This window comes from Rhinopithecus bieti, unplaced genomic scaffold, assembly GCF_001698545.2.
Source record: "Rhinopithecus bieti isolate Rb0 unplaced genomic scaffold, ASM169854v2 scaffold_3040, whole genome shotgun sequence".
Taxonomy (NCBI): Eukaryota; Metazoa; Chordata; class Mammalia; order Primates; family Cercopithecidae; genus Rhinopithecus; species Rhinopithecus bieti.
In genome coordinates, this window is record NW_016804657.1 from 3979424 (window position 1) to 3994368 (window position 14945).

General features: G+C 37.7%; 1 protein-coding gene across 2 annotated transcripts in view; it reads left to right on the top strand.

The window, feature by feature from the left end:
• MAGI3 (membrane associated guanylate kinase, WW and PDZ domain containing 3) overlaps window positions 1-14945 on the top strand; it is a 299696-nt gene that overhangs the window by 190565 nt on the left and 94186 nt on the right. For both annotated transcript variants that reach the window (XM_017869748.1, XM_017869749.1), the window contains exons 4-5: window positions 6746-6865; window positions 11395-11604. In XM_017869748.1, coding sequence (XP_017725237.1) covers window positions 6746-6865; window positions 11395-11604 — 330 coding nt within the window. The remainder of the gene's footprint in view (window positions 1-6745; window positions 6866-11394; window positions 11605-14945) is intronic.

Here is a 14945-nt window from a genome sequence, read left to right on the forward strand (position 1 = left end):
TTTTTTTTTTTTTGATCCAGAGTCTTGCTCTGTCACCCAGGCTGGAGTGCAGTGGCGTGATCTCGGGTCACTGCAAGCTCTGCCTTCCGGGTTCACGCCATTCTCCTGCCTCAGCCTCCCAAGTAGCTGGGACTACAGGCGCCTGCCACCATGCCCGGCTAATTTTTTGTATTTTTAGTAGAGATGGGGTTTCACCACGTAAGCCAGGATGGTCTCAATCTCCTGACCTCGTGATCCGCCCCCATTGACCTCCCAAAGTGCTGGGATTATAGGCGTGAACCACCACATCTGGCCCTGTTCTGCTAACTTTTGAATTTGTTTGTTGTTGCCTCTCTAGTTCTTTTAATTGTGATATTAGGGTGTCTATTTTAGATCTTTCCCATTTTCTGATGTGGGCATTCAGTGCTATAAGCTTCTATCTAAACACTGCTTTAGCTGTGTCCCAGAGATTCTAGTACATTGTATCTTTGTTCTCATTGGTTTCAAAGAACTTATTTATTTCTTCCTTAATTTTGTTATTTACCCAGTAGTCATTCAGGAGCAGCTTGTTCAGTTTCCAAGTAGTTGTGTGGTTTTGGGTGAGTTTCTTAATCCTCAGTTTTAATTTGATTGCACTGTGGTCCGAGAGAATGTTTGTTATGATTTCCGTACTTTTGCATTTGCTGAGGAGTGTTTTACTTCCAATTATGTGGTTGATTTTAGAATAAGTGCCATGTGGCACCGAGAAGAATGTATATTCTGTTGATTTGGGGGGAAGGGTTCAGTAGATGTCTATTAGGTGTGCTTGGTCCATAGCTGAGTTCAAGTCCTGAATATCCTTGTTAATTTTCTGTCTCGTTGATCTGCCTAATATTGACAGTGGGGTGTTAAAGTCTCCCAGTATTATTGTGTGGGAATCTAAGTCTCTTTGTAGGTCTCTAAGAACTTGCTTTATGAATCTGGGTGCTCCTGTGTTGGAGTGCATGTATATTTAGGATAGTTAGCTCTTGTTGCGTTGATCCCTTTACCATTATGTAATGCCCTTCTTTGTCTGTTTTGGTCTTTGTTGGTTTTTTTTTTTTTTTTTTTGAGACGGAGTCTTGCTCTGCCGCCCAGGCTGGAGTGCTGTGGCCGGCTCTCAGCTCACTGCAAGCTCCGCCTCCCGGGTTCACGCCATTCTCCTGTCTCAGCCTCCCGAGCAGCTGGGACTACAGGCACCCGCCTCGTCGCCCGGCTAGTTTTTTTGTATTTTTTAGTAGAGACGGGGTTTCAGCGTATTAGCCAGGTTGGTCTCGATCTCCTGACCTCGTGATCCGCCCGTCTCGGCCTCCCAAAGTGCTGGGATTACAGGCTTGAGCCACCGCGCCCGGCCGGTCTTTGTTGGTTTTAAGTCTGTTTTATCAGAGACTAGGATTGCAACCCCTGCTTTTTTGGGGGGGGAGGGGGCTTTCCATTTGCTTGGTAAATATTAAATATTCATCCATCCCTTTATTTTGAGCCCATGTGTGTCTTTGCACATGAGATGGGTCTCCTGAATACAGCACACCAAAAAGTCTTGACTCTTTTATCCAATTTGCCAGTCTGTGTCTTTTAATTGGGGCATTCAGCCCATTTACATTTAAGGTTAATATTGTTATGTATTAATTGTATCCTGTCCTCATGATGCTAGCTGGTTATTTTGCACATTAGTTGATGCAGTTTCTTCATAGGGTTGTTGGTCTTTATATTTTGGTATGTCTTTGCAGTGGCTGGTACCAGTTTTTTCTTCCCATATTTAGTGCTTCCTTCAGGAGTAAGGCAGGTCTGTTGGTGACAGAATCCCTCAGCATTTGCTTGTCTGTAAAGGATTTTATTTCTCCCTCGCTTATGAAGCTTAGTTTGGATAGATTTGAAATTCTGGGTTGAAAATCCTTTTCTTTAAGAATGTTGAATATTGGCCCCCCACTCTCTTCTGGCTTGTAGGGTTTCTGCAGAGAGATCCGCTGTGAGTCTGATGGGCTTCCCTTTGTAAATAATCTGACCTTTGTCTTTGGCTGCCCTTAACATTTTTTCCTTTGTTTCAACCTTGGAGAATGTGACGATCTTGTGTCTTGTGATTGCTTTTCCCAAGGAGTATCTTAGTGGTGGTCTCTGTTTTTCCTGAATTTGAGTGTTGGCCTGTCTTGCCAGGTTGGGAATGTTCTCCTGGATAATATCCTGAAGTGTGTGTTCCAACTTGGTCCCATTCTCCCTGTCACTTTCAGGTACACCAATCAATCATAGGTTTGGCCTTTTCACATAGTCTTATATTTCCTGGAAGCTTTGTTCCTTTTCATTCTATTTTCTCTGATTTCGTCTTTAAGCTTTATTTCATTGAGTTGATCTTCAATCTCTGATATCCTTTCTTCCACTTGATCAATTTGGCTATTGATACTTGGCGTGTGCTTCACAAAGTTCTCATGCTGTGTTTTTTAACTTCATCAGGTCATTTATGTTTTTCTCTAAACTGGTTATTCTAGTTAGCAGTTCCTGTAACCTTTTATCAAGGTTCTTAGCTTCCTTGCATTGGGTTAGAACGTGCCCCTTTAGCTCAGAGGAGTTTGTTATTACCCACCTCCTGAAGCTTACTTCTGTCAATTCATCAAACTCATCCTCTGTCCAGTTTTGTGCCCTTGTCAGAGAGGAGTTGTGATCATTTGGAGGAGAAGAAGCATTCTGGTTTTGGAATTTTCAGCATTTTGTGCTGGTTTTCCTTATCTTTGTGGATTTATGTACCTTTGATCTTCAACGCTGATGGCCTTTGGATGGGGTTTTTGTGTGAGCGTCCTTTTGGTTAATGTTGATGTTATTGCTTTCTGTTAGTTTTCATTCTAATAGTCAGGCCCCTCTTCTGCAGGTCTACTGGAGTTTGCTAGAGGTCCACTCCAGACCCTGTTTGCCTGGGTATCACCAGCAGAGGCTGCAGAACAGCAAAGATTGCTGCCTACTCCTTCCTTGGGAAACTTTGTCCCAGAGGGGCACCTGCCAGATGCCAGCCAGAGCTCTCCTGTATGAGGTGTCTGTTGACCCCTGCTGGGAGGTGTCTCCCAGTCAGGAGGCACGGGGGTCAGGGACCCACTTGAGGAGGCAGTCTGTCCCATAGCAGAGCTGGAGCATTGTGCTAGGAGATCTGCTGCTGTCTTCAGAGTCAGCAGGCAGGAACGTTTAAGTCTGCTGAAGCTGCACCCATAGCTGCCCCTTTCCCCAGGTGCTCTGTCCCAGGGAGATGGGAGTTTTATCTATAAGCTCCTGACTGGGGCTGCTGCCTTTCTTTCAGAGATGCCCTGTCCAGTGAGGAGGAATCCAGAGAGCCAGTCTGGCCACAGCCGCTTTGCTGTGCTGCAGTGAGTTCTGCACAGTTCAAACTTCCTGGTGGCTTCCTTAACACTCTGAGGGGAAAAACCACCTACTCAAGTCTCTGCAATGGTGGACGCCCCTCCCCTCACCAAGCTCGATCATTCCAGGTCAACTTCAGACTGCTGTGCTGGCAGCGAGAATTTCAAGCCAGTGGTTCTTAGCTTGCTGGGCTCTGTGGGAGTGGGACCCACTGACCAAGACCACTTGGCTCCCTGGCTTCAACAGTTCTGTCTCGCTGGGGTACAAAAAAAAACTCCTGCAGCTAGCTCAGTGTCTGCCCAAATAGCCACCTAGTTTTGTGCTTGAAACCCAGGACCCTGTTGGTGTAGGCACACGAGGGAATCTCCTGGTCTGCGGGTTGCAAAAACATGGGAAAAGCGTAGTATTTGGGCCAGATAGCACAGTCCCTCATGGCTTCCCTTGGCTAGGGGAGGGAGTTCCCAGGCTCCTTGTGCTTCCTGGGTGAGGCAATGCCCCACCCTGCTTCTGCTCACCCTCCATGGGCTGCACCCACTGTCTAACTAGTCCTAATGAGATGAACTGGGTACCTCAGTTGGAAATGGAGAAATCACCCACCTTCTGTGTTAGTCTCACTGGGAGCTGCAGACCAGAGCTGTTCCTATTTGGGCATCTTGCCAGCTCCCACAAATCAATTTTAAAGACATAAACCCAACAGAGAAATGAGGAAAGACTTGAATAACCACTTCACAACAGAGGAAATCTATATGACTTCTAAATGTATTAAAAAGAATGTTTAATCTCATAAAGCAATTGCATATTAAATACACAGTGAGGTGACTTTACACACCCAGGATATTGGATAAAGTTTAAAAGCCTCATGATAAGTATTGGTGTGGACAGAAGAGGATGCATGTTATGTGATTCCATTCATATGAGGTTGCAAAAGTGGCAAAAGTAAGCTATGTTGCTTTAAAATGCACTATTTAGTTGGTACAATCATCAAAAAGGAAAGGAAATCATCATCACAGATGTCAAGATGATAGTCACTTTTGAGGAGAGATTTATCATCAGAGACACCCAAGAAGTTTTTTGAGGTCCTGGCAATGTTCTGTTTCTTTGCTTGGGTTGATTTGCTTATAACTAAACAGAAAGGGTAAATGAGTTATGTCAAATGTTATTCATAGGTCAATTAAGATGAGGGTAAGACTTGGCCATTGAGTTCAGCGAAGTGGAGACTGTTGCTGAAACAGCACTTTGTCTCGTGAATGGTTGGGGAAAAGATCGTATTTGAATAGGCTTAAGAGACGGTGAGAGGAGAATTGGAGACTATATGGCTCCAAAGAACTCTTCCTCTTCCTGGAGGAATTTTTGTGTATAAAGGAGAACTGTGGTGAGAACTGGGGGTGAGTGGGGATGTAGAAAGCTTTATATAAAATATATAGTATTAGGAGAATATAAAGATAAATTTTATGGAATGCCAAAAGCAGTGGGGTAAAGGAAGGAAGATAACTTTATGTGTATTGGGTTGTATGGTTTTGTGGGGGGAGTGAAAATTTATAATACTTTGTAAAGAGAATTAACATTAAAACTATTTTCTAGTCTTAGAAATATATGGTAGAATTACACATAACATTCATATCTGTCAGTGAAAAGAATCGTGGACAACATCCTGCTCAACGCCACTTTGCAGAAAGAGAAAGCCAAAAGAGATTAAGTACTTGATCTAAATTGTGCCATTAATAATAATCCCAGACCAAAACAGAGTTCCTCCTGCCCCTTGGATCAGTGCTGTTTTTATAGTATTATCTATAATATGGCTTGCTTTTAAATTGTTTTTTAGTCATTATATTTTATAGTAGAGTTTATTTGGATATATCAGCCTTTGCTGTATAACAGACTACCCCAAAACTTAGTGACTTAAAATAGTAGTGTGTATTTCTCATGATTTCATGAGTTGGGCTCAGTTCGGACCATTCATGTGGCTGTAGTCATTGACGGCTCAACTGGAGCTGGAGGGGCTAAGATGGTCTAATTCATGTGTCTGGGGCCTTGCTGCTTTTTGTTCGCTTGGGCTCTCTTATCATTCAGTAGTCTAACCTGGACTTCCTTGCATGGTAGCAGGAGCATTCCAAGAGGGTGAAGATGGAAGTCTAGATCCCTGAACTTGGACAGTATCACAGCCTTCACATTAAATTAATCAAAGCATATCATCAATCCAGTCCAAATTCAAGGGATGAGGCAACAGGCCCCACCTCTTAGGAGGTACAAAATATTGTCATATTTTTTCCATCTCTCATAGATAATTACAAATTATAATCTTAATCATTGAATTTTTTTTTTTAAGAGGAAGGATTTGTAAAATGTGTTGTTATAGAATCTGAATTTTATACCAAGGATCATGGGAAGCCATTGGTGGGTTTAGAGAGATTTTCTTTGTTTCCTCAGACTGTGTTTTAGAAAGTCACTGACTGCAGTTTGGCGGAGGTACTAGGAGTGTAGCTGGGAAGAGGTAAAGGTTGACCTGGGAGTACCAACAATACAGGTCCTACATAATGATATGAATTAAGTGATTATGGGAATGAAAAGAAGTATTTAGAGATACTTATAAGGTAGATTTGGTGACTGGATGTGGAGTAGAGGGAGGAGCCCAAGACGACTGACTCTCAGATTTCCTACCTGGAGTGCTATTACTGAAAAGGGGCCTAAGTGGAGAAACAGGTTTAAGAAGGAAAGTGTTCTTGTCCTAGACTTGCAGCCAAATCCCAGACTCTGTTCCCAGTGAGAATCCTGGATCTCTTTGTATTACGTAGTGTTTGAAATGACATTTCATAAAAGTGACTCTTGTTTAGTAAAATTCAGTAAAATGTAGCAATGCTGCCATAACCTGAATTTGTACCTTGAAGCTGAAAGAAAGTTTGTACTTCAGCATTTAGTGATCTGTTACTGCAGTTAATTTTATGAAACAATTTACTTACTTAATTTTTTAAAATTACTTGAAGAGAATAATAGCTAAGAAGCCATATGTGAAATACCTATCTTACGCATTTTATTTCACTCTATAAAGTAACTTTATAACCCATTGTTTGTTCAGTTTTAAAAATAGTTCATTAAAATAACTTATAAAATTATTTTTTTTTGTCTTTCATGACTCTAGTAAGTAGAATGTTTACATTTATGCTAGAGATGAAAAAAGTACGTAGGATAACTACTTTAAAATAAATCTATCTTTCGCCAGGTGTGCACATATATCAAAACATGTTGTATGCTATAAATGTATACAATTTTATCTGTGAATTTTACCTTAATAAAGTTGGGGCAGGGGAATGACGTATCTCTTATGTGTTCTCTACAGATGGAATGTTCTATTACTTTGAATATTTTGTAAGTTTAAAAGTACTTTACAACCTACTTTTTTTTTCTTTTTTCTTAGGCACTACAAGGGCCCCCAGGGATGGGGAAGTACCAGGAGTGGATTATAATTTCATTTCCGTTGAACAGTTCAAAGCACTGGAAGAGAGTGGAGCATTGTTAGAAAGTGGAACGTATGATGGTATGTCCCCAAAAATAACATCACCCCCACACCCAAAAAAACTATCTGAATGACTGGAATTATTTCAGAGGGAATTTGACCAGCAAAGTACTACTATTTGAAAATTTGTTTCCGCTCTGTTTTGGGAAAATGTTCTTTTGATGGGGAGATTTGTAATTTACTAATTACAAATGGGATTAAATAATAAGCAAAAAAAGTCCGTCATATTTTAAAGTTGATTGTGAACAATGTACTAAAAATCAGTCAAACTGGCCAGTTTATATATTTCATAGTAATTCACATTCATCATGTGAACTCAATGAGTATTTGTTGATTGCTTTCTATTTGTGGTTGGGAATTCAAAATCTGTACTCTTTAAAAACTTATATGTACCTTGACTATCCTGCACAAAAGAGAATATAAAATATGGGGAGAAAACAACAAAAACAGAATAATTGGTTTTCTTTTCATTTCTGTTTCCTCTACCCACTTGATTCCATTGATATTTGATATTTGAGATCAATTTCCATTTTTAAATGATTCTGTTAGATCTATTTTTCCCCTTATGTAGCATACTTTTCCCTGGCAAGCTTATCCACTTCCATAGCACCCTATGCTATGGTCCATTATTGCTTTTTCATACTATTATAGTTGCCTCTTTACAAGCTCTATGATAGTAATGGTCCTGTCTTTCTTACGTGATATTATCTTCAGTGCCTAAAGATAGTGTTCAATAAATATCTAACCTGGAATTCAGCATATTCAAATACGCATTTGTGCTCTATCCAAAAGAGTAATTCTTCATCATTTCTCTCTTTAGCAGCACCATGATCTCAGAACAGTGAAATCATTATTTACTTTCTCCTTTTTCTCACATTTCACATCCGTTTGCCAAATCTCATCATTCTTCTTTTGTAGCTGCATTCACAATGCTCTTCTTTCACCTTCACCACCTCATTGTAGGCCTACTAGAAGAGCTCATGTGTGGACTATTGCTGTTGATCTCATGTATTCCAGTTTCTTCCACCCTACCCATTGCTACCATGCTAGTCTTCTTCAAGAGCAGCTCTATCATGTCTCTCCTATGCAGAACTTTCAATGATTTCCTTTCATCTGCTAAGTTTAACCTAGCTACCTTTTCTGGGCTTAGCACTCATGACTCATTCATTTGTTGATTCGTTTTATCCTGTTTTATTCATTAAACAACCATTTATTAAGTACCTACTATGTGCCAAGCTCTATAAGAGGATCTGGGAATACTGCGATGAACAAGGTTAAAGTGCTTTTGAAGTTTTTTTTTTTTTAAAGAAGACCTCTCCCCTTAAATGATGAAGATATTCTACATTTTGTTCCATTAAATATAAGAGCTTGGTATGGACGAAGTGGCATATTACATATTATTTATTGCTTTGTGCTCAATTCAAAGAAAATGCATCATTTCATTTCACATCCAGAGAATGGCAACAATTTTACAGTCTGATAATTGAAAGAAATGGAAACTTCCATACAATACTGGTGAGAATATAAAATAGTATAATCCTTTTGGAGAACATCGTGGCAGTGGCTAGTAAATTTGAAGATATACGTAACTCTGACCCAGCAATGCTCCCCTCTTGACATCTCAGGGAAAACCGTTGTGCATATGCATATATAGACACGTATGAGAATATTTGTTATAGTGTAAAACAGTGACAGAATGGAAACAACGCTCCTTTAGTAGAATGAATAACATATATTTTAATTTGTTCATAAAAATGGACTGCTATACAGCAGTTCAATGCACTAGATTTATAGGTATCAACATTAGTAAGTGTGAAGAGATATAAAAAGTATAAAATTGTATAAAGGTATAAAATTGTATAAAAAGTTACAAAATGATATTTATATTATACTATTTATGAAAAAATATGTGAAATGTTAGGAAAATATTCTGTGAAGCTTTTATGAAAACAATAGTATTTACATGTTACAGCTGCGTATATACATATCTTAGATGTATATTCAGGAGGAAAGACACATATCAACTTCAGGACAGCTCAGGGAGGGAGTGGCTATAGGGACAGGAAGTTAGAGCTTTAATTGTAGATGTGACCATGTATATATATCCTTAAAGAGAAAAAAAAGGGAGATTTGAAGGCAATCTAGCAATAATATCTAGATGTGTATATAAATAAATTAATACATGTACACATATTTATATAAGTAAATTTTATACATAGATATTTCTAATACTATTCTGATACTACAGTCTGTAATTTTATATATGTTTGAAATATTGAATAGTTGGCAGTTCTATAAAATGAAAAGCCTTCAGAAAATAAAAAAACTTCAAAACAGCTCTAAAACAATGAAAAACTTTCTCTGTCAGTGACTATAGTTAGGGTTCACAACCCTTGGAATTGTATGCTGTATCTGAAAACTTGATATTTACCAACAACTCAAGAAAAATAGATCTAATTTATTTATAAACAATGCTAGTTTTCTTTTTTAATCTAAGCCCCATAAGTATCTTTTTTAACAAGGAAACTGCCCCAAATTATTATGAAGTCCTAAAATCTTTTCAGTGATTATGGATGGCAGTCATCATATCCTGCATTTTTATATTTTCCCCTTAGAAAAAGGTTAAACTTTCTCAAGTTAGATAATAATTACCAAGAATTCTCAGTAAGATGTGCTTCTAGTAGTACTACTACCTTATTTAGAAAAGTGGACTTTTATTTCTGTCATGGTATATCCAGTTTCCTTGATACTGTGATTAATAGGCATAATTCAGGAAAAAGAGAGACCCTCGAACCTCCTAATCCCCAGCCAAATCTCTGTTTGGTGTATTTCTGTGCCAGCTACCCCAGAGAAGCATGACTGGCTTTTTCATTGGTTCTTTGCTTTACTTCTGAGCTAGAAAGTTTGCAGAAAGTTTAGTCTGTTTTCATACAAATCTTTGCATCCATCTGTACGATTGGAGTAACTCCATTTCAAATATGGATTTGGAAACAAGGGAGTAGGTGAGTAGGGAGAGACAGGATGTCATTGAAAAGTTTTTTAGTTTGATTTTATTGTTTTGTCTTCATTATTTTAATGACAATTCCTGCTGAAAGTCAAACTTCCAAAAAATTCATGTTAAATGTTTTCCCCCTCAAAACATGCACAATTTAAGGTAAACTATGTAATATCTAGATTTGTTTCAGCATTATGGGGAAGAACCTATGCTACTTTCCATCTAGGAAAAAACAGTCAATTATCCACCTCATTAATTTACCTCAGGTGAATGAGCATCTTAATTACTTCTTTAGGGGCCAAAGAATTTTATTAGAAAATATGAATTTAGAAGAATCATGAGTATTTTACTCTCTCATCATATATACATATATATATTTCTCTAACATTAGCATAATGATTAATAGAATGTCAAAAGTAGTTGGAACCACAAACTGTTAATGTTGGCTTGACCTGTTGAGTGCTTTCCCATATTATTTGGCGGCCTAGTGGGAACTGCATGACAAATTGAGAAGACACTCAATTGTTTTCATTCTTTTCTGGAACATTTATTTTACTGCAAAATTACAGATTCTCAAGAGAAAATTAAAGTATTTCTTGCTTTCCTGAGAGTAAGCCAATACTGAATGATCCTGCTAATGTCTCTATTTGTTCAATAAATTGTCAGATAAAATAATAGAATGCTCAGAAAAACTTTAAAAAATTACCCTTACATAAACATCCTACATTTTTATCTGATCTGGTTAGTTCTTAGCTTAACCTTTACCCACTTACTTCCTCATTTTATCAAAATAGTTCATTATGTTACACATTAGAACAAAATTATTTCAGTTAGTTTTATCCTCATTTACCCCCACCTTTTATGCCAGTTAGTCTTACATGGCAGCATCAATGCATTTAAATTCACAAATTATGTCCTAATTCAGAACCCATGTAAGGCAATCCTTGTAGGAATGAATAATCTACATACGTACAGTCAATTTCCTGGCCTTAAACAAATAGTATGAAAATACTAGATAATATATGGTGAAGAGCACTTGAGAAATTAGTTCTTTCTCCTATTTCTGCTCTCTGTTCTCCTAAGATGAGTGCTTTGGCCTCCTTTTGGCCAATGGTAGATATTTTAATTTTTTTAAATTTACTTTTTATTTTTTTGAGGCAGAGTCTCATTCTGTCACCCAGGCTGGAGTGTAGTGGCACAATCTCAGCTCACTGGAACCTCTGCTTCCTAGATTCAAATGATTTTCCTGCCTAAGTCTCCTGTGTAATCGGGATTCACAGGCGTGTGCCACCTTACCTGGCTAATTTTTGTATTTTTAGTAGAGTTGGGTTTCGCCACGTTGGCCAAGCTGATCTCAAACTCTTGACCTCAAATGATTCGCCCATCTCAGCCTTCCAAAGTGCTGGGATTACACGTGTGTGCCACTGTGCCCAGCCCTTTGGTAGATATGTCAAAACTCCTTTGTGAAAAACAGGGCAGAGACATACACTAAGTCAAATTGCTCTGACTCTCACTTAAACATTAGTAATTTCAGCTGCTATTTTACTCACTTCAGGAAACTTCTATGGAACTCCCAAGCCTCCAGCAGAACCCAGCCCTTTTCAGCCAGATCCAGTTGATCAAGTCCTCTTTGATAATGAGTTTGATGCAGAATCTCAAAGAAAACGAACTACATCTGTCAGCAAGATGGAAAGAATGGATAGCTCTCTTCCTGAAGAGGAAGAAGATGAGGACAAGGAAGCTATTAATGGCAGTGGAAATGCAGGTTTGTAATAGATGAACAACTTTTAACTGATCTTCTAGATTGATTTTACTATTACGTTGAATTAAAACCACTAAAATTTTCTACAAAGCATATGAAGAGCAAGTGATGGGATTTTAATTTTTTTGTAAAGGTTGTATGTGGGACAAAGTGTATTTCTGTAGACCATCCTTTAAGCTAAAGTGAATTGTTCCAATTTGGATAAATTAATGATAAACTATCATTAGTAATAAAATATATGCCATTACCCTGCTGTTTAAAATATTTGAGATTTGCCTCTGATGTTGCAATATGGGAATCTTGTTGGTCTATGTCTTACTTTACAGGATGTAAACAATATATGGATGTTTTAGAATGTAGACTTCAGCCTAAACAAAGTAAATAGGGTTTGAAAGTATGCTGGTAAAAATTAATCTAAAAGGTTGGTTTATAATATTTTGAATTTAAATTTTAGATTCACTCAAATTTTCAAATATGAGTCCCTTCATTAAATGTAAAACCAGCAGAAATTCAGTGGGGAAGAATCTGCTCATTTTGAGTAGCCCTAATTAATGTGGTGATTGCTTAGAGGGTTATTAGGCTTGTAACTGAGAGTATAACTAGGAAACCATAAAATCACAGCTGAGCTTATTCAGTGGTACCCATTTCCAAAATTCCATTCAGAACACTAGAATGTAAACTTCATAGGGCTGAAGTTTTGCTTTTTTTGTTTGCTGTTCTGTCCCTTCCATCAAAAACAATGCCTGGCATGTAGTAGGAACTAAAATCCTCAAATTTGCAGAACACATGTCCTTATCATTTTCCCAAAGCACCCTTATCTTTTTCTTCATCAATTATTAAAATTTGATATGTATATTTATTGAGTTAATACATTCATTGTTTATGTCCCACTCCAGAGTGTGAGTTCGTTTTTATAGTCCTAACTTTTTACATAGTTATGCCACATAGTGCGTTTAATGTTAAATGGATTATCCCAATGTATTTAAATGTAAATACTAAAAACAGGTTTTAAAAGGTTTAGGTGAATTCACATCTAATTTTTAGGAGTTACTAAGCGAAGTCATCACACCGTTGAGCCTTTAAATGTTGATACCAGCTCTGCTATCCCACAAAATTAAGTCTGTTAACATTTAAAAATGCTAAACAGTAGGATTGGAGACCATGAATCTTTCCCAATATGGGAATTTATATGTTCTTGATTTAAGGGAAAAGAAAATGTTGTTGTTTTACTTCCTAATACAAAGCCTTTAAGTGATCACCGCAGTTCTTTTAGAGGTAAACTTGTTTGTAATCTCTATAGTTTATGCTTCATGTAAGTCACTTGTTAAACTGATGTTATATACTCTTTGATATTAATATTTAAAGGGAATATATCCAAGGCAGTTCGTATACTACCTCTTATGTATAGATACCATAGGACCCTTACATTGAATTACATATTTCTTTGTAATAGAAAATATATAGGACATTTAAGTGAAAAAATACAAAGCACTTGCCTACAAACAGAATTCACCTTCTGAATAAGTATGAACTGTAGTTGTTAGTTAACTAATCAAAGTTGGGGAAATGTGCTTTGTGTATTGCTTTTGTTGTTCTTTGTTTCTTTGTTTGTTTGGTTGTGTGTTTGTTTTGAGACAGTCTCCCTCAGTTGCTCAAGCAGGAGTGCAGTGGTGCGACCTTGGCTCACTGCAGTCTGTCTCTCGGGCTCAAGCAATTCTCATGTCTCAGCCTCCTAAGTAGCTGGGATTACAGGCATGTGCCACCCTGCCCAGATAATTTATGTATTTTCAGTAGAGACAGGGTTTCACCATGTTGGCCAAGCTGGTCTCGAACTCCTGGCCTCTGGTGATCTGCTTGCCTTGGCCTCCCAGAGTGCTGGGATTACAGGCGTGAACCACCGTGCCTGGCCTGTGTATCGTTTTTGAATCCCTGCCTTGAAAAATCAGAAAATTGTTCGGGAGTAGAAATGAGGAGAGGTTAGGTAGAGGTTTATTTGTGCACACCAGTATGTTTATTATTTTATATCTTGCTGAAGAAATAACCCAAAAGAATGCTAAAATGGCCTTGTACAGTAACATATATTATGTAATAATTATAATTTTTTTCTAAGAAATGGTTTTATATAAAGAACATCTTCACAAGTCATTGGCTATTAAGCAAACTCCTTTATTCAATCATTTGGAACTTTATTAAGAAAAATATTATAGATTATATACTTGCTTTTGCTTTTCTCCAACATGGTTAGTTCCCAATAATGTAACTCCTTTCCTGATTGATTTATATATTAGGTACCTTTTGATTTCTATCATTTTTTCTGCATACAAAATAAATCATATGTTTGATTCATTTATTTATTCAACAGGTATGTAGTGAGCACTTACTAGAATACTAAATGCCATTGTGCTAAATGCTAGAAATAAAGCAGTGAACAAAACAGACGAAAACCTGTCATGAACTATACTTTCTGGTGGGAGAGACAGAACTTGCCAACTTAAATGAATAACATACATAGTGTGTTAGATGGTGCTACAGAGAAAAACAAAGCAGAGCAGGAGGTGGTAAGATATGGTGGTCAAGGTTTGCAATTTTAGATAATGTGGAAGAAAAGACTTGAAAGAATCGAGTGAGTAAACTCAGGATATCTGGGAAAGAGCATTCTAGACAGACAGAACTGGAGGTACAAATGCCCAGAGATGGAAACATACCTAGAATATTCAGGCAATAGCAAGGAAACCAGAGTGATTGGATACAATGTGGACAATGCATTCTATTGGAGTGGTTGGATCTGAGTGATGGAAGGAAATAGAATAGAACAGTAACCAATAAGATCATTTAGATAATGATGGGTATGAGGAGGGAGGAATGCATATCATACAGGATCTTGTAGGTCATTGGAAGAATTTTGGTTTTTATTCTGAAATGAGAAACCATTATGGGGTTTTGATTCAAAGAGTAACATGGTACAAACAGTTTTTAACAGGCTTATCCTGACTACTGTTTTATGAATAGGCAAATGGAGGACATGGGCAAAATAGGGATACCAGTTAGGAGGTTACTGAATGTGCAAGGAAGAAAGTGGTCAGATGCTGCTGATAACTCAAGTAGGATGGAACTGAGGAATGATCATTGGATATAGCAATGTAGAGGTTATTGATGACCTCGATAAGAATAGTTTAATGATAGGAATTTAAAAGCCTTGTTGGAGTGAGGTCCAGAGGAACTGGAAGAGTGGAAGAGGAGGTAGCAAATATAAACTATTTCAAGGTGGTTTGGTGTAAAGAGGAGAGAAATAGGTTGGCTGCCAAGGAGTAAAGACAATTTTTTTTTTTTTTTTTTTTTTTTTT